At 41.5% G+C, this 18,672-nt stretch overlaps 1 protein-coding gene across 2 annotated transcripts in view; it reads right to left on the bottom strand.

Moving 5' to 3' along the window:
* Positions 1–1,215: 1,215 nt before the first annotated feature.
* The window catches only part of PNLIPRP3 (pancreatic lipase related protein 3), a 35,645-nt gene continuing 18,188 nt past the window's right edge, over positions 1,216–18,672 (bottom strand). The window contains exons 5-12 of one of the 2 annotated variants that reach the window (XM_045439070.1): positions 18,460–18,568; positions 14,427–14,546; positions 14,213–14,335; positions 10,962–11,080; positions 7,554–7,686; positions 5,639–5,750; positions 3,133–3,300; positions 1,216–2,877 (exon numbers count right to left, since the gene is read on the bottom strand). In XM_045439070.1, the coding sequence (XP_045295026.1) occupies positions 2,796–2,877; positions 3,133–3,300; positions 5,639–5,750; positions 7,554–7,686; positions 10,962–11,080; positions 14,213–14,335; positions 14,427–14,546; positions 18,460–18,568 (966 nt within the window). In that variant the 3' untranslated portion in view covers positions 1,216–2,795. The remainder of the gene's footprint in view (positions 2,878–3,132; positions 3,301–5,638; positions 5,751–7,553; positions 7,687–10,961; positions 11,081–14,212; positions 14,336–14,426; positions 14,547–18,459; positions 18,569–18,672) is intronic. The other variant, XM_045439071.1, reaches the window with a different exon arrangement.

Here is an 18,672-nt window from a genome sequence, read left to right as displayed (position 1 = left end):
CCAAGAAAGCAGGGGAGGGTGAGAGTCAATGCATGGGGCAGACATTGACCTTGGATGGGAGAAGGGGGAGCTCTTCCTTACTAGAGTGAAAAAGGATGGGATGGATGGCCGATGTAGGTAGTTGATAGATTTGGATCAAAAGAAGGGAGGGGCACCTGGGTGGCTCAGGGGAGCATCTGACTCTTGATTTTGGCTCAAGTGATGATCCCAGGGTCGTGGGATTGAGCCCTGCATCAGGCTCAGTGCTGAGCACGGAGCCTGCTTGGGATTTTGTCTCTCCCTTTGCCCCTTTCCCCCACTCGTCCTCTCTCTAAAAAACAAGCAAGTAAATAAATACATCAATTAATTAAATAAGTAAATAAAGAGGGGAGATTTATTCTCTGATGACTTTTGTTTTCTGTACAAAGTAGGGGGAGAGGTCAGGGTAGGAGGTATAACGTGGACATTAAACAACAACAACAAAAATAGGTAGAATTTAAGACAGTGTTGATGGCTGATTTATAGTTATATCAGCCCTCCCGTGATGTGACTGTCTCTGTAGGACTCAACGGTTCGGGTGCTGCCTACAGAAAGGGAACCCTGGTACATTTAGGTAGAAGTTTTGCTTAACAGGATACAGAAAAAAAGAGATGGGGTTTAGGGCATTATAGGTATTATTACTGAACTAAATTATCATGCACTTTATGCTGGGATGGAAAGGAAAAGGTTTGGTTGGTGGATTTCGAGAAAGTAGATGGGTAATGGAAATGGATCAGAAGTCACCAGGAGGTCTGAGAATGTCGGTGAGCCTGAAGGGACACAGTTGTGGTCAGAGAGGGGGACGCTCACATTAACAATTTCGGAAGTGGGCATTTGGGGTGACATGATGACAAGGTCTGAGTGAGTCAATGGCAATGAGTGTGGAGGAAGTAAATGGCTCACTGGATTGGAAATCAGTCTTCAGCATTAACGGTAGGTCATTCAAGGAGCAGAAGAATTTCTTAAAACTCCTTGCGCCAACATCTGCTGGCTCAAAATGCTAAGGTACCATAACGCAGGGCACTCAGAGAGAAAGGGAGTCATTTTTTTTGTTTTCCTAGGGAACAATACACACAGAAAATAATGCTGTCACTCTAAACTTTCAGAATCCCTTTGCCTACATAGTTCATGCACAGTTTTTCATCCTCACAACATTCTAATATGCAAGGGGGACAAAAAAGGACAGATAGTAAGATCTATGGAATGGAAAGTTTGTACTTTATTAAAATAGGGTTTCCAGAAGTTAATTGGTTCCCATTCGTCTTTTCAAGCTTAGAAAGAAGCAGCCAAGAAGCCTCTTGGGCAAGGAGGCAGGCCAGGACTCACGGAGCCTCATGCTGTGACTTGATCCAGAACTCTTCCTGCTGGTGGCCAAGCCGTTTTTGAAAGAAAGAAAGGCTGAGCGGGGAACAGTGCAGGCTCAGGACAGCTGCTTTCACAGGAAGGTTTCTTGTCCCCAGAGCCAGGGGGCAGACTCTACCGCCAGGCTGCCAAGGTGTGCTGGGTCTGCCACAGTGTTAGGAGGGCTGGGACTCTCCCATGGGGCTGCTCATGGCCATCCTGCTCTTGCACCGGCAAAGGCCTGGGGCTGACACGCCCACCAGAGAGCAGTTGATCAACCAGACCCCAGACCCTGCCACATGTGTCTGCAGCTCCTTCCCTCCTTCCAGCGAGTCTTGGGCTCCCATCAGTCGGCTAGCTCCTATTTGCACAGTGGGAAAAAGCCACCCCATTTTGTTCTCTACTGTCTGCCCCAACACAAGTTTAAGTACATCCGGGGACCTCTTCTTGAGGTTGACTTGGCATTAAGGCATCAAGGAGAATCAACAAAACTTCTGCAGAGGATCTGTCATCATTTCTTTTTAACAACATTTACAGTAGAGTGCTGCGGGCTAACCACTGAACCCATTAGAAAACATAGCAAATAAAAACGTTCATCTGTCATTTGCCATGGATAAGGACAACTGAATTACAAAAGATGGAAGGAATTTTTTTAAAAAATTGGTACATTTAAATATTACAGTACTTTATTGCAAACACAAAGGGATAGTCAAGTGCTTTACAAGTGAAATGCTGCCTTTAGGTTAAATGCAAATTTGCTATGGAACTTACAAGGCCCAGAGAGGAGTAATTCTCCCCTGGCAGGGGAGCTTCTAGAGAAGGGGCTGATGATCCTCAGGGCCTATTGCTAACTGGTGTACACGTCACAGATAGGCCCCCCAAATCTCGTTTACTTTACATACACCTGAAGACCAAGGAACAACTTGGAAATACGAATTGTACTCTCATCGGTTTTCATTATTAATACATAAGCATATTAACCCACAGGGTTATCATCACTATATATCATGAACTGTAGTCATAATTTGTCTTAGCAAGATTTAACAACAGAATAAATATTCTTTAAATCATTTTAGAACAATGGTTCTTTGACCTGGAAATACTCAAAACGTACTTCAAATACTCAACCGGAGTCTCGCTTTTGCCCAGTGAATTTATTCCAGCACACTTGGGCCTCTTCTCTTCTCATTCAGGGAAATTCCCACACAGCTTTATTTTGTCACTGATACTCAGATTCCTTCAGATTACCATACCATACCCTGTCCTAGGACTCAGTCTGTTTTTAAGGCACTTACAAAGTTTATCAGTGAGGAAAAAATTCTATATGAAAAGCAACAACAACTGTACTTGTCTATCTCATTCACAAAGGCCAAGTTTGGTTCGGATACCAGCTAGAAGGAGATTCTTTCTTTCACTGCTCCCATTAAGTAAATCCATCAAGACTGTATCTGAGATTGGCATGGCTTCAGGATCTGAGCAATATTGGGTCCCATAATGTCCTGGCTACAGAAGGTAGATCTGAAAAATTTTACGAGGAAAAAAGGATATTAATATGATTCTAGTGGGAAAGAGAGACATGGGAGATCTAATTTAATGAGCAATTATTATTTTGTAAACACTTTTGCAAATACAATATTGGTTTCTTAAATAATTTACTTTTTTTAATTATAAAATTTCAATATATACAAATTTGTAGGCTGGTTGCAAATTTCAAATTATATGTAGGTTTTCGATACCACTAAAAGTTTTAAAAAAGGAAAAAGTAATACTTACTCGTATCCATATTTTCCAGATATATCTATCACCATTTCTGCTCCCAACTTATTCTGAGAGTGTCCGAACAAAAGTTCCTTCCAAAAGAACTCGATATTGGTAACATTTCCAACATTAACGTCTGCGTCAATTAATTTTGTATAAGTCATGCCTGGCTTAAGTGTTCCACTGTAAAGAGAAAAATTAGACTCAAAAGCTTGCCTTGGGTATTGTTGACGGTGTAGTGAAAGAACATTTGTGGTACCATGAAAGAGAAAGTTGCATTTGCTGGCATTTGCTTGTAGGAGATTTATTCTTTTCGTTCATATTGATAAGCATCGTACAATATGAAGCTTGAAACAAGGGTGAGGTAAAAGGGAGGCTTCACTAGTTCATGTTGGGGGATGCCTGGAGAGGCATTATCTTGATGGGGTCTCTACAATGCAAGGTCTGGTCTTGGCTTTATAGTATCAGGAGCCAGATTTTATTGACCCCGGGAAATGATCAAACTGTCAAGGAGGAGCTAAATTCACAGAAAACTGATCTATCCAGTTCCCAGTGGGGAAGTGCTTTCTCTTTACTAGTATTCCAACTCTTTCCCTGGCAACTTCTTTATCTGGATAAGAAGAATCAGGTAACCAAACTAGTCATCAAAAGATGTCTTGGTGAACATGGCAGTAGAAGAGAGAGAGGTGGATTATTTTGAGGCATAGGGCATACCTAATCCAAGCCCAAAGTAGGCCAGATGAGATTTCCTCATTCCTGTTGTTTCCCTCTTCCTCTGTTAATTTAATCGTAATGCCTATCTCCTCTAACTGGAAGATAGGTTCCACAAGAATAGGACCTATGGCTGTATCCTTAGCAATCAGAACAGTTCCTGGCACACAGTGGGCATTCAAATGTTTGTTTGTTGAGTAAATGAATGAATGGTGCTATTCCTAGGGCCTGTCTTACTCCATTTCACGTAAAATGAATTGCTTTAATTATCAGGAGGCAGCTTTTCTTCCGAATTCTTAAGGATAAGCTTCCTGTTGCCCCCTGAACTGCCTTCACTCAGTGTGAACCTACCATCCATTCCTTCATAACAGTGTCATCAGAAGCCCCAATGACTAAAATATAATCCACAGGGAAGGGCCAGACTCTTGGCACTTGACTGAAATATAGGAATATGTACCATGCAAATGCATTTAACTGACTGCGTTTCAAGGTGAGACATCTACTGTGAACCAGAAATGCTGAATTATCCTTAAAAGAGGATCGGGTGGCTATGCCACAAGATGACAAGTAGTTTCTTTAGATTTTTGCAAAAGAAATGCAGAGATGTCCAAATATTCTTATACGTTTTTAAGGGGGCAAGAACACCTATCTGTCCCTACCTGCCCCGGGTCAGGTGCCTCTCTGCAGAGCTCAAACTGTCCAGTGTTAGGCAATATTCGTTGGGCCTCAGAGCCACAGGCACGTGATTGTATTGAACTGCTCTCAGAGGACTGCTTAATGCAGACATGAAGAACAGGCAGAAATGAGATATGCTAAGACAGGGAAGGGTATTTGGAAGAAAGGAACAGCATGGGTGAAGTCAGGAAGGGAGGAAAGGGTGGGATCTAGTCAATGCTGGGGAGTGCAATCAGGGTAATGTGGCTGAGCTGAAGATGAACAAAGTCAAATGGTGGGAGACAGGGTTCGAAGGGTGGGCTGGAGCCTGTGCATTGGCCAGGATCCAGATGACCACCAACTGAACCCATATGTACAAGCAGCAGCACTGAGGCAAGATGACGTGCACAGATTGCCAGAGCGATTAATCTGTTGCATCCTTCGACTGACAAGTAGCCATAAAATCTGTGTTTTTCACACCTCTGCCCACTATTTGAAGATGATGAAAAGCGTAGAGGCAAAAATCGAATCCACTGATTGGTTTACCAAAAGGTAGCATCTAATTAGCGTGCATAATGTTAATTCAGAAATGGATTACAGAATTAAACGACAAAAGTGAAATACGTTACGCAAAAATGCTAAGGCTGACCAAAGGGAAGATTTAGGAAAACTCCGGGTAAAAGGGGACTTCAGCCAAAGGTACACAGTGAACGTCTCTACCGAATTATTCCCGCCTTTGACTATTCCAACACATGTCCTATATCTGTGGGTACTACTCAGCTTCTTAGCAATCTGGCAATTTATATATAAATGTCTTATTCCAAAAGTAAGTTGAATCTACACAAGCAAAAACATATGCTCAAATCTATATGATATTAATGGACTGAATTAACAATATATCTTGTTTATAGTCCACTTGCTTTATTGTCTGCATCTGCCATCATTTTCTAATATTTTCTGTTTGTAGTTGGAGCCACAGATACCATGATTTCTATTTTATGCCTGGAAAACATGAAGTGGAAAGAAAAGGCAAATGTGGCCTGCCAGCCATGTGGTGTTCTGCTCTAGGAAAAGACCGAGCTGCCGAACGAGCCAGTCTGACCAAATGCTCAGTGCTGTGCCACCTGCCGCTTCCTCGCCCTTGGCCCTGGCCTACCTGGCTATCACAAATGCCCCTGTTTTCCCAATGGTTCCACCTACACGGAGAAACATGCTCCCTTGGGTGACATTGTCTCCGTCGAGTTTGACAGATAATTTGTGACTCCAACCTGGAAATTTAAAAAAAAGAGAGAGAAAATGGAGAGGTGAAAACATGAGAAAAGCATGACCTTCAGAGCACATGGATGTGAACTCAACTCTCAGCCTTGAATGAGGCTGTTCATGTTCACGAAAAAAAGACAACTTTATAGAACTTGAGTGAATTGGGTGAAACGCTGCCTTTAAAATACATATAAATGTGCATATTTTCATTTTACAAAAGAAAATAGTGGAATGACATTCTTTCAAGAAAATTCTTTAATTTTCGAGGCATTTTTATGTCTTTTTAAAACCGATATGGGTGTTTCCTTTCGTCTATTACATTTGTATTCTGCAGCATGTATGCTTTGCACAGCCAGGTTTTTATTGGCCATGGTCTGGCAACTGCTCCAGAACAAATCTAGAACGCCTATTGGGCAAGAGGGTCTGTGCTTTTATATTGAGAAGCAAAGTGAGCCTCCCTTCCTCTCCCGCAGGGCTCTGTGCTCAGAATGCCGGGTTAACGCAGGTCTGGGTCAGTACAAAGCCTGCCAGCAGAATAAATCCCTTGCAAGTGGCCAAGGGTGACTTTTTAAAAAATCTAGAACGAAACAGATCTTTCATCGTGAATCCTGAAATGGTTGTATGTGTAACAACACTTTGGAAAAAATGCAATTCTTCCAAAAATTGTTTGAAAATGTCTGAAAGGGGAAAAAAACCTACAAGAGAGAACTCTCAGTTCCTGCGTTCACGGTTGCCAGAGTTGTCCTTCCCTCTTCAGCCCATCTCACTGTCACGTCTCCACTGAGACCACTCGCCCCATGTTCCCAGTGACAGCAGTGGGGCTTCACCCCGTGAGCCCTTTGGGCCCCCCTCTCATCTGACCTTTTAGCGTTTTTGGTGATGCATCTTCCGTGTCCCATACCTCTGACTGCCTGCCGGGCACACACGCTCCCACATCCCAGGGCCTCTCAAAACCTTCATCCAGCTAGTCACAATCATCCTTGACTTCTTGACTTTCTGCATCCCTCAAATCCATTCACCAAGTTCCATTTTGCTTCCGCCTCCCAACTATCTCTGTACTCTCTCGGCTTCTCCTACCTTTCTGTCCAGCTTTACTGAGACGTAACTGACATATAGCACCGTGTAAGTGTCCAGTGTGATATACACAGAATGAAATACATATCGTGTGAAATGATCACCACTCTCCGGTTAGTGAACACATCCATCCCTTCACGTGGTGGTGAGGCAACACTCGTTCTAACAGGTCATTCTGCTTCCATCTTGTGTCCCTCTAATCCATGCAGCAACGAGAATCATCTTTTAAGAAACCAATCCGATCATCTTAACACCTTCGGTGGCTTTCCATTAGTTCGTAGATGAAGTCCAAACTCCCCACATGGCACACGATTTCATTCCCTGACTTAATTTATTTCTCTTGCCTCATCACATATTACTGTCCTCCTGGTCTCTCCAGTCCTGTTGGGGGAATCTTCTTTCTGATTTAGTTCTCTCTCACCTCATGGCACTGAAATGTGTACTTCCTTCCTACTGGAACGCTCCCATTTCCTTCTCTCTCTTACTCATCTTTCAGGAGTCAGCTTAGAAATCACCTTCCCTCAGAAAGCTTCCTTGACGTGGTTGTGGAAGTTCCTCCCTTGCGTGCCTCCCACCACGTTTATTATTCGGGATTGAAACTCCCCACTGGTCTCCTCACTGCATCCTCGGAGTCTGGCCCAGCGCCCAGTTATTTAGTAGACACTCAGTAAAAACTGTTGAATTTTTAAAGATAAGTACCTTGAAGCATTACAATAAAACTGAGCTACAATACTTACGGGCAAATGGGGAAAGAGTGCCTGTGTTTAAAAAATAATACGATCTATTAGGCTGCATATTTTTGAGGTGAAATCTATCAGCAAAATGACCCATTGTTGGGCAGCCTTCTTTGGGACAATGGAAGCAATTTCCCTGGTGACAGAAAATAAGAGGTAGTTAGAAATGTAATTAGAAATGTTGACCTTCAATAAACTCCTAATATATTATTAAACTATGATAAATCTTTGAAACTTAAATAAAGCATATGCATTTCAAAATGACTAAGCTGTTGGGATGCCGGGGTGGCTCAGTCGATTAAGCGTCAAACTTCAGCTTAAGTCATGATCTCACAGTTTGTGAGTTCGAGCCCCGCATGGGGCTCTCTGCTGTCAGCACGGAGCCTGCTTCAGATCCTCTGTCCCCCTCTCTCTACTCCTCCCCCTCACGCACATGCCCTTTCTCTCTCAAAAATAAACATCTGAAAAAAAATGACTAAGTTGCCTAAGTTGCAAACTAATTGCCATTCCGTTTGCAAAAACAAAACCAAGGAAAACAAAAGTAACAGAGGGAAAAAAAATGGTCTATTAGAAACATAAATAAGTGATATGAACAGACAAGCCATAGAAGAGGGAAGTCAAATAGTCAATAACTATGCTCAGTCTTACTAGGTGTCAGGGACGTGCTAATGAAATCAACATACAATCTCATACTCAGCAGATTTGCAAAAATTAAAAAAAATTGGCGATATGAAGTAGTGGTGAAGACATGGAGTGTGGGATTCTCATTTGCCCCTGTGGGGAATATAAATTGACAGATAATGTCTAATAAAGACAGGAATGCACATATGCTTTGACAATTTCGCTTGTATTACCTTCCATAAAGAGACTTCTACACACACACACTAGCAGACATACAGAAGTGCTTACTACAAGTTGCTTTTAATAACAAAAACTGGAAACAACCAAAATGCCCATTAGTAGGGGAATGAATAAACAAATTGTGGTTGATTTCTCTGAAATAAATACATTAGATCTACATATATCAGTGTAGATCTCAAATTTATTTTATTTTATTTTAAACAATTTTTAATGTTTATTTTTGAGACAGAGAGAGAGAGAGAGAGAGAGAGAGAGCACAGGCATCATGTACACAAGGGTGAGGGGCAGAGAGACAAGGGGACAGAGGATCCTAGGTGGGCTCTGTGCTGACAACAGTGAGCCCAGTGCAGGGCTCCAACTCATGAACCATGAGATCACGGCCTGATCCGAAGGCAGGTGCCCAATCGCCTGAGCCACCCAGGTGCCCCTCGATCTCAAATTTATAAAATTTAACAAAAAAAGCAAAGCCAGAAAGATACAGTATAATACTATTTATTTGCTATAATATCGGATTCACTTCAAACACTTCAAACACGGCGCGAAGGGAATGTTAGGTAGTTCAATTTTATCTGTACATTTTGAAATCTAAAGCAAAACTGACAAAATGTTAACTTGAAAAAAGTCTGCATAGCGGTGTTTCAAATTTTTTATTTGTTATTTTAGGATTCGAACGTTCAGATTTATAAACCATGGACATTTAGGTTAAGATGATAGTAAAATATCCCATGTAAAACTCTATTTTAATGAAGAAACATTCTAACAATAATAAATGAGCTCCTACTTATTAAGAGCTTACCACGTTTCAGGCACTTTTTTAAACACTTTATGTGCATTTAACTCAATTAATCCTTACAAGTTCCCTTTGTTATTATGATGCTTTTAGTCTCCCTGTTTAACAGATGAAGAAACTGAAGTGCACAGAAGTTAAATTTAATTCATCCAATGTCGTTTGTCTAATAAGTGATGGAGCAAGACTGTGAACCACATAGCCTCCTACTAGAATTCCTATTTATTCTATTCTATTCTATTCTATTTATTTAAAAAAAATTTTTTTTTCAATGTTTATTTATTTTTGGGACAGAGAGAGACAGAGCATGAATGGGGGAGGGGCAGAGAGAGAGGGAGACACAGAATCAGAAACAGGCTCCAGGCTCTGAGCCATCAGCCCAGAGCCTGATGCGGGGCTCGAACTCACGGACCGCGAGATCGTGACCTGGCTGAAGTCGGACGCTTAACCGACTGCGCCACCCAGGCGCCCCCTATTCTATTTATTTTATTCAATTTTATTCAATTTTATTTTAATTTCTTTTGTTTTATTCTATTTTATTTTACTCCATTTTATTCTGTTCTATTTACTTTATTTCATTTCATTTCACTTCCTTTTTATGACCGGTTAGAAGCACAATAAAACAGGTCAAGGACATTGACTCCCTGTTCTCTAGTTTGTAGCCATAATTAGCACCCATGTGGCACAAGAGCCTAAATTTCTCCAATCTCACAGATTGCACGCCATTATCTCTGAATGTACTGTGGCGCCGAGGGCCTCTTCCACCTGCCTTCATATAGTAAATGCCAAGATCCCTTCAGCCACTCAGAGCAGCATCTGGGGCCGGAAGGTTGAGGAGGTGGGGTGGAACGAGGTTCCTGGGGAAATGCCAGTGTTTGGCTGGCAAGCTTCCTGAGCATGGCATTTCATGGGCATGCCATGAGCAAGAACCGGCTGGGGAGACAGAGAAGGTGGCCTGAGGGCATCCAGTCACCTCGCTCTGTAAGAGCAGGGAAATGCTTATTCCTGTCTAAACACTGCACTCATTCACAAAGTGCTATTACTTACCATAAACTTCAGCTGGAAACCCCACATTTTTCTACCCTGATAAAACAGGGAGTTTAGGTCTCTAAAGCATCAGAAGGAAAATCTTTTCCACTTTTCACTACAAAATAGATTTTCTTTCTCCTTCTCATAGTGATAACCAAATGAAAAATACATTTAGCTCAGATCTGGCACTGTGCACTTTATGACTCGAGCAAAATCAGATTTGGTATTTTGTCCCCTTATTGATCTGTGTGGAGCTCCTGTGAGCTATCTGTGCCTTAGTTCTGCTCTGTATAAATAATTAAATTTTAATAAAATAATTTTCACGTTCCAAGTAAATAGTAACATATTTCGTTGTAGCTATTGATTGGTTCAGCCTTCTCAGGGCATCTTTGAAGATGACATTTAAAATACATACACAGAAAAATTTTTGCCCCGAACTTATGTCTGTTACGCAGTAGCATCTAATTACCGCATAACAAATGGCCCCAAACGCAAAACTGGATATAATCTTCAAAAGAGCTGAAACAACCAGAATACAAATGGTTGGTTTAGTTATTTAAGCCCTTTAGCAACCCAGCTACTGTTCAGTACTCTGCACAGAGAAAGAACCTATTATTTCCCAAAATGGCAGATGCATTTTTTGCCACATACTCAAAGCACTAATTTTTAGTTGGCTGATCGTGCTTCAAAAACTGACTTGCTAATTAAGTTGCACTACAAAATGCTTTACTTACCGCTTTAAAAGATCTGTAGGATCTACAAGGATAAGCAATAAATGCATCAGGATTGAGGATGCTTTCAATATAAAAGCGATGACTTCGGGCATGGTTGCAATCAAAGAAGGAAGCCACTTCTGTGAAGACAATTTCCAATTAATAGATAGCAGTAAACTGATGAACTGATAGCTGATCGTGTGAACCATTTCTTAGAAAAGTAACTTAAAAAAAAAAAAAACAGATTATTGACTTGGGAAGTCTAGAGAGCCAGATCTTGTATGCAGGCTTGTATACTGCACAATATTTATCAATGTTACGTATCATTTTCTTTGTATCAAAGAATTCTTTGTGTGAATCTCAAGGGACATTCAAGCAGGGTAAATAAACAAATGCAACCACAGATGACTCTGTGTTTGGATACTAATATCTTCAATGCCTCCCGGATCTTTGACTTAGTGCTTTAAGTATTCTTGTGCACACAGCATCTCTACCTTAGACCCATTACTTCTCTGCCTCTCTCTCTCTGTTTCTGCAGGAAGGCTGAACTCCCTCCTGTTCAATCACAAAACAGCCAGCAACAGCAACATTAACCGGTGCACAGCTTCAGCTGAATTTCCAGGTGTGACAGGTAAGAGGTATTATAAAGAATGCTAAGGACAAATTAGTTTTGCCATTGTCAGGCATGACATTATCGCCACTAACAGTTAAGATTGTGGCAATAATGAGGCATACCTAAATACATTTGTGCATTCTGAAGTTATCATAGTATTCTAGTCATTTATGCTCTTTATCTTGTACAGCAACATGTCTGGCATGGACCATTCTTCTACACAGCTTGGCTGACCTTTGAGAAGTTAGATTTTGTTTTAGCATGTGTGGTAGATCATTATACTACAATAGAGGCCTCCAATGAGTCACTTTTTTTTTAGGTCCTCACCCCTTTGCAGTATCAGGTTACCATTCTCCCTTTCAAGAAAAAGGAGCCATTTTTTTTTTCACACACTCTCCCCACCCTGGATTACTAGCTAATCTTGTGATTTGCTTTGACCAACAGAAACATGGAGAAATTGACCTGTGCAAGTTCAGGTTCTCAGTCTTAAGAGGCTTTCTAGAATCCACTTTTGCTTTCTTAGAACCCAGTTTTTATGTTAAGCAATCCTGGTTAATTGGCTGGGAAGAAAGGCCCTGAAGGATAAGAGACCACTTGAGACAAACCAGTACCAAGACCCCAGATAATGGAAGACCATGTTGGACCTTCCCACCTAGCTTAACCTAGTGCAGCCCCCAACTGGATGCAATCACATGACTCGCATCACAAAGCAAAGTCTCTGCAGAGCTCTGCCTGAATCTTGACCCTCAGAACAATGGGCAATAAAACCATTGTTCTTTGAAGCCATTACGGTTTATCATGCAATAGATAATTGAGACAGGGTAATTTCAGAAAGCAGAGATCAATAATTGGCATTATATATATATTTTTTAACAAGGACTTCTCTTACATCAGGCCTTTTTGTGTTCAGATTTATGTTCATAATTGTGATTTAGACAAGATGGTTCACTAGCATACAGGAAAATACAAATTTTAAAAGTAAATGATTTCTTAGTAACAAATGTAAAATAGAATATCTTAATATCTTCAAACTCTTCTAAATCATAACATGAATGATACACATACTTAAATAAAGTTGTAGGGAATTTTATGATGTCTTAAACTGATAGCTTGTGATCAATGTATTTTACTTGAATCAATTCTTTACAGAATTTCAAATGTCCTGTGTATGTATACACTTACATAAAGAAATATTATGATCTATATTTTATCCTAATAGAAAACTATTATCCTAATAGTTTTAAGTCATAATATGGAAAATAAGAAGACAAATAATTTTTATAATAGGCCTTATTTCAATGAATTTTGCTTCTCTCTTCTAGATGGAATTGGCTTTCTCATTTTGAGTATCTGTAATTCACTACTTGTTTCTTTCCTTCAGAAGGCATTGCAAACAGACTTCTAATCACGTTTATTTTTCTGAACAGATATTAAAACTTTGAAAGTTGTCTCTAGAGAAGAGGAAATTCAAGCTACTCTCAGTGTCATATCTGTGTCTCTTTCCACTACACCAGCCAACTGGAAGCTGAAATAATTAAATCATCTAGATATTCTGACCACATGGAATCAGATAGTGAGATTTAGGGTAATCCATTTATTATCACATCATCATACATTCTACTATTGTGTATTTTATATATTATTGTGTGATATGTTTCATTATTTACGTGATGGTATTATGTAGATATAGAGAATAATGAAATTCCCAAATAATAATTTTTGGTGCCTTATTACCAAGAGCTCTATAGGTATTATTGTTATTGGAAACTACTATAAAGGGCTAAATACTATTTGTTTAATTTGTGATTAATTTAAATTGTGGATCTATAGTGATTCTGTTAAAAAGTAAGTCAAACCGTATCTCTCCTCTGCTCAAAATCCTCCCATGGCTCCCAACTCAATTGAGTAAAAGCTGAAACCTTTACTATGGTTTATAAAGCCCTGCATTATCTCCCTCTGCCCCTGTTCCTTTTCTAACCTCATGCCTGCTATTCTCCTCTTTCAATTTACGCCAATCATAGTAGGCTCCTCACTGCCATGAACTTCCCAGGCAGGCCCCTACCGCAGGCCCTTTACACTTGCTGCCTCCTACCCATTGGCCTCGAATGCCTTTCTCCCGGGTATCCACATGGCTAACTCCTTTAGGCCATCTTGTCAGTAAGGACTCCCTGGCCACCCTATCAAGAATCTCCTCTCCCCACTCAACCTCTACCATCACCCACACCTCATATTCTATTCTATGCTTTGCTTTGTCTCCTTACTCTGTTATTTGTTTTTCTAGCAAATTAGAATATTAGCTCCATCAGGGAGGGGTTTTTGTCTTTTGTATTCACTCCTACATCTGCTGCTACTGGAATAATGCCTGGCACATAGTAGGCACTCTCAATACATATTTGTTAAATGAATGAGCACATCCTCCTTGTTTATACTGCGTGCCTACAATATGTGCGATATTCTGATAGGACCTGGGGATGTGAAGATAACTAAGACACAGACACCGATCTTGCAGATCTCACAACCGGTGGGAGCTTCATACATGTGACTGTGTTTTGCACGAAAGTGTATTTTTATAGTATATTATGTGCAAAAGGGTATGGATCCTGTCCAACGAGGGAGCTGAATATATAATAGCCAGCTTCATAGTTTAGAAAGTATTTACCTTCCTTATAAGCATTGAAATCAAAGCTAAACAAAGGTGTAATTAAGTCTTCACATCCTGGCATGTGCTTCCCTCCATTTGGGTAAAAGTCAAGGTGACCACAAGCATTAATAGTCCCAGCACCTGAAATCGTTAAAAGCAGGATAAGTGCTTCTAAAATTCTCTTCCACGTAGTTTCTCTTCAGTGTAGTTTCTGTTTGTTTTAAAAACTTACCAAACTCAAAGAGTAAGCGAACTGCATTTGTATGAATAACATCAACAAAGTTGGCATCTGAAGGGTCCAGCCTAACTTCATTCGGAGTGTTGTGGAAATATGGCCCAGCTGGGTCCAACCCTGGGAAAAAGCATAATGTCTCTTAAGCCAAAACATGTTCTATACAAGAGGATACTGATAGTGTTATTTTGGAAGTACAGATGATAAAGGCAAGGTATTCATTCCTATAAGATTTATATAGGTCAAACACCAGCCAAGGCAAAGTATAGACATACAAATTGAGTATATAAATGCAGGTCTCTATATATTACAATATCAGATTCCAATATACAAGAAGGGCTGTATCTAGTCAATGGCAAAATAGCCAATAAAGTCAGAAAAATCAAAGAGGCTATTCTGGGTCTGTACAGAGACTGCCATATTCATAATTAAACTTATGGATTGCGGATGATCTCAAAAGCAACATCTGTACGTAAAAACAAAAAGAAAAGATAAGAGCTCTTCAATGTGTAAACACGAATCTACAAAGCCACACACTTAAAGTAACAGAATCCTAGTTTTCAGCTATGGCTCACTTAGTTTCACTTCATTATATCACAAAGGAAAAGCTTGACGTCCAGGAAAGTGCAGTGACTTGACAAGGTCACCATACACTGGAGGCAAAATAGACTAATAGGCCAGGTGTCTATACCCTCAGCCCACTGTCTCCTGTTCAAATGTCTAATAAAGATAAAGGAAAGATATCTAGAGGTCCCTAAGATGTTATGACCATTCACATACCTACTCATTTACACATCTGACAATTATTTATCAAGCACTTAATATGTGCCAGGTTTAGCACTTGGATGCAAGGAATACGGCCTAGCCTTGTCCTCAAGGATTTTTCCATCTGGTGAGGAAGGCACCCCAATCCGCTCAGCGCAGAGACAGAGGTGAGCATTGGTCTTTTGCAAGCACAGGGAAGTGACATGTAAACCAGTCTTGGGAAATTGGGTCATACTTCTGCTGGAGATGGGAAATACAAGCAGAGGTCTGAGGGCCCAGAAGAGTCTGCCAGGGTAAAGAGGGGTCAGCAGACCTCCAGGGGGTAAGAAAGAGACTCTCCATGGCCTCCAGGTGAGGCAGTTAAGCACATTTGGGAAACTATATAGTGAACCGGATTTTGAGGCTGGTGTGCAGAGCTTTAGAACTGGGTGAAAGATGAAGACAGCACTATAAGCAGAAGCCGGATGTAACCTGAACCATGGGAACGGGTTTGGACGTGGGAAGCTCTCACAAGTTTGCAACAGGAGAGATCTATCTATGTTTTAGCAAAATCTTTTTGCTGTGAAGTGGAGACTGGATCCTAGATTGGAGAGGACCCCAGAGCACAGCCCCCTGTGGACATGTGGCATGAGTGGGAAGTGAATATTTGCACACCACACTCCTGGGACACAGCAGCATTTACCTGCCTCATAATCGACCTTCAACTTTAGGAAGTCTGTCTGGCTGTCTGTGTGTTTAGTGTACAATTACTGGTTAGTTACAAACTTCTGATGGAGTCAAGAGCCCTGTAGAGATGTATCCAAATACAGCAGACACACTTCAGACTCTATCGATCGGAGGACAGGCAAATAGCAGGGAAGAGAGGATCCTGGATTTTTGGTTCTAGCGTGTCTCTGGAGGAAAGGCAACAGAAGGTTCAACTTACAGGTGTCTTAAAAATCTATCATTTAGGGACACGCGGGTGGCTCGGTAGGTTACGTGTCAGACTCTTGATCTTGGCTCAGGTCATGATCTCTCGGTTCCTGGGATCAAGCCCTGCTTCAGGCTCTGCGCTGACAGCATGGAGCCTGCTTGAGGTTCTCTCTCTCCCTCTCTGCCCCTCCCCTGCTCATGCTTACTCTCTTTCTGTAAATAAACTTAAAAAAATCTATCGTTTAATTTTGCTTTTAACTGGTTTTATTATAAAGCTAGTATCTTTCTTGAAGTTCAGTTCTTTGGTCACTCAAGGAACATGATTGTTCAAAAATTAACCACTTGGAAGGAATATAGGTCAGGACATCCAAATTATAGCAATCTTTGGACTTTAGAGACATTTAAAAATGCATCGTTTCCTGGGGTGCCTGGGGGGCTCAGTTGGTTGTGTGTCCAACTTTAGCTCAGGTCATGATTTCATGGTTTGTGAGTTTGAGCCCCACATCAGGCTTGCTGTTGTCAGCAAGGAGCCCAATCCTCTGTGTGCCCCTCTCTGTGGCCCTCCCCCACTTGTGCTCTCTCTCCCAAAAAGAAAGAAACATTAAAAAAAAATGTAGCGTTTTCTATTTACTCAACAGGGTAATTCACTTGGCAGGAAAAAAATTGGAGTTAGACAGTTTCTGATTTTTGGAATCAAAATTGAGAAAGGCAAAATCTTCATAAATTTATTGTAACCCAGTGTGATTTTCAATACATGAACAGCAATATTCTTCCCTTTCATTTATGGCTGACATGCCCAAGGTTGGGTAGGCCCCATGAACTTCTGACTTCACACACTGTGCCCATTTCTTCTTTCCCCAGGCTTGAAACCTTAGAGCGAAGGGGGATTTTTGCTACCCAACGACTTCAGAATAAAAATACAGTTTATTATCCCCAGAAAGAAGGGTGGCAGTGGGCTGGTGCTAGGGCTGGGATTTGGGAACTAGGAGAAAGAGGAAGCGTTCAGTGGGAAAAAACCTGCTGTACTAAGAGCTGCAGAGGCAAAACCCTCTGTACCCAATTTGGCGTTCTTAACTAGTTTTAGGAAAAAATACGTAATGTTCAAACTTGAATTTAAAGCATATGTATGTATGTGTGTGTATGTATGTACGTATACTGTTTTAACCGACAGGAAATGTGTGCCTCGTATGTGCCCGGGTAGGGTGGGGGTGAGGGAGACTTTCTGGGTAGTTCAGAGTCTATCAAAAATGACAGGTGCATGAATAATTGTAAGACCATGCAATACAATAGTTGCATTTCCAGATATACTGGAGGCATATTTCAAAGGGTATGGTAAGCACGGAGAATTAGCTCAGCCTGAGGAAGGTGCTTTTGAAATGAATCTTGAAGGATGGATAGTGGCTGTTTAGGCAATAGCACGCGCTAGGGCACAGAACTATGAAAGGCCCCAATGAAACATGAACTATTTCTATCACCAGCTAAGAGGCTTTGGGCAATGGAAAGTTCCAGCAGTGAGTGACACGGCCTGTATTTGGAAACATGATGACTTGGCAGCACTTGTGGGGGACTGGGCTGGGGGGACCAGCCGCGAGCGGCCAAATCCAGGCAAGAGATGAAGAGAGCCTGAACCAGGTCCAGGGCCAGGGCGCGGAGAGGTGAAAAGCAGACAGGGAGACATGGCGCGTGCCCACAGAGCGTTGTTGGTTGGGAAGGCAGAGGAGACAGAGGCCAGCCCAACCCGTTGATGTTGGAGCTGATATTTCCATCTCCATCCATCTTGGAAGTCAGAGTGCAGGAAACGGATATGATTAATTATCATCCTCAAAAAACCGAATCCACAGTATAAACTAATTCATACTAATTCATCGTCCACACGTGCCTCTACAATTTGTTTTTAGACTTAACGGTGTATCCAGGGTAATATCTACCATTTTAGCAACCGGAACAGCCTGGGCACAGGCCTTCAACGAGTCCCACAGAGGCAGCACCCATTGTGAGTGGCGACCCAGATGCGTCACAGATGCCATTCCAGGACCATCAGCCGGGCTCTAACTCATCCTCTGTATTAGCTAGTGGTGCAGCGTTGCAAAGCATGGTGTGTGTGTCAGAATGCGTCAGCCACCCTCCACAGCTGGGCGGTCACAGTTGCCATGACTTTGCTGCTCCAGATAATGCTGCAGTGAACACTCCTGAACGTGGATCTGCACGCTCATACTTTGAAAACACTTTTATGTTTTACTTTAGTTGAGTCCCATTTTCTCCTACCTTACATTCGCTTCTGCTACTTCACTCGGTGAGTCAGATTCTTGATTTTGTGTGTAAACAAATTCAAGGCCCAGCTCCAGCGCAAGCTTACCAGTTATTCTTCCAAGGCCTGGCACCCTTGACCCAGCTTCCCCAGCCAGATGTGCTCCCACGCTGTGGCCAATCAAGTGCACTTTTGAAGGAGAATATCCAAACTTTTTCTGGTAGGGATTTTAAAGGAAAACAGAACAAGTATTTTTAAAAGACCACGTGGAGCAGCTTACATGTTCTTGACATATATGGCTGGCATAATTGTCCTTCTCAC

This window comes from Leopardus geoffroyi, chromosome D2 (assembly GCF_018350155.1).
Source record: "Leopardus geoffroyi isolate Oge1 chromosome D2, O.geoffroyi_Oge1_pat1.0, whole genome shotgun sequence".
Classification (NCBI taxonomy): domain Eukaryota; kingdom Metazoa; phylum Chordata; class Mammalia; order Carnivora; family Felidae; genus Leopardus; species Leopardus geoffroyi.
The sequence above is the reverse complement of the archived record's forward strand: the minus strand, read 5'-3'. Positions and strand labels throughout refer to the sequence as shown.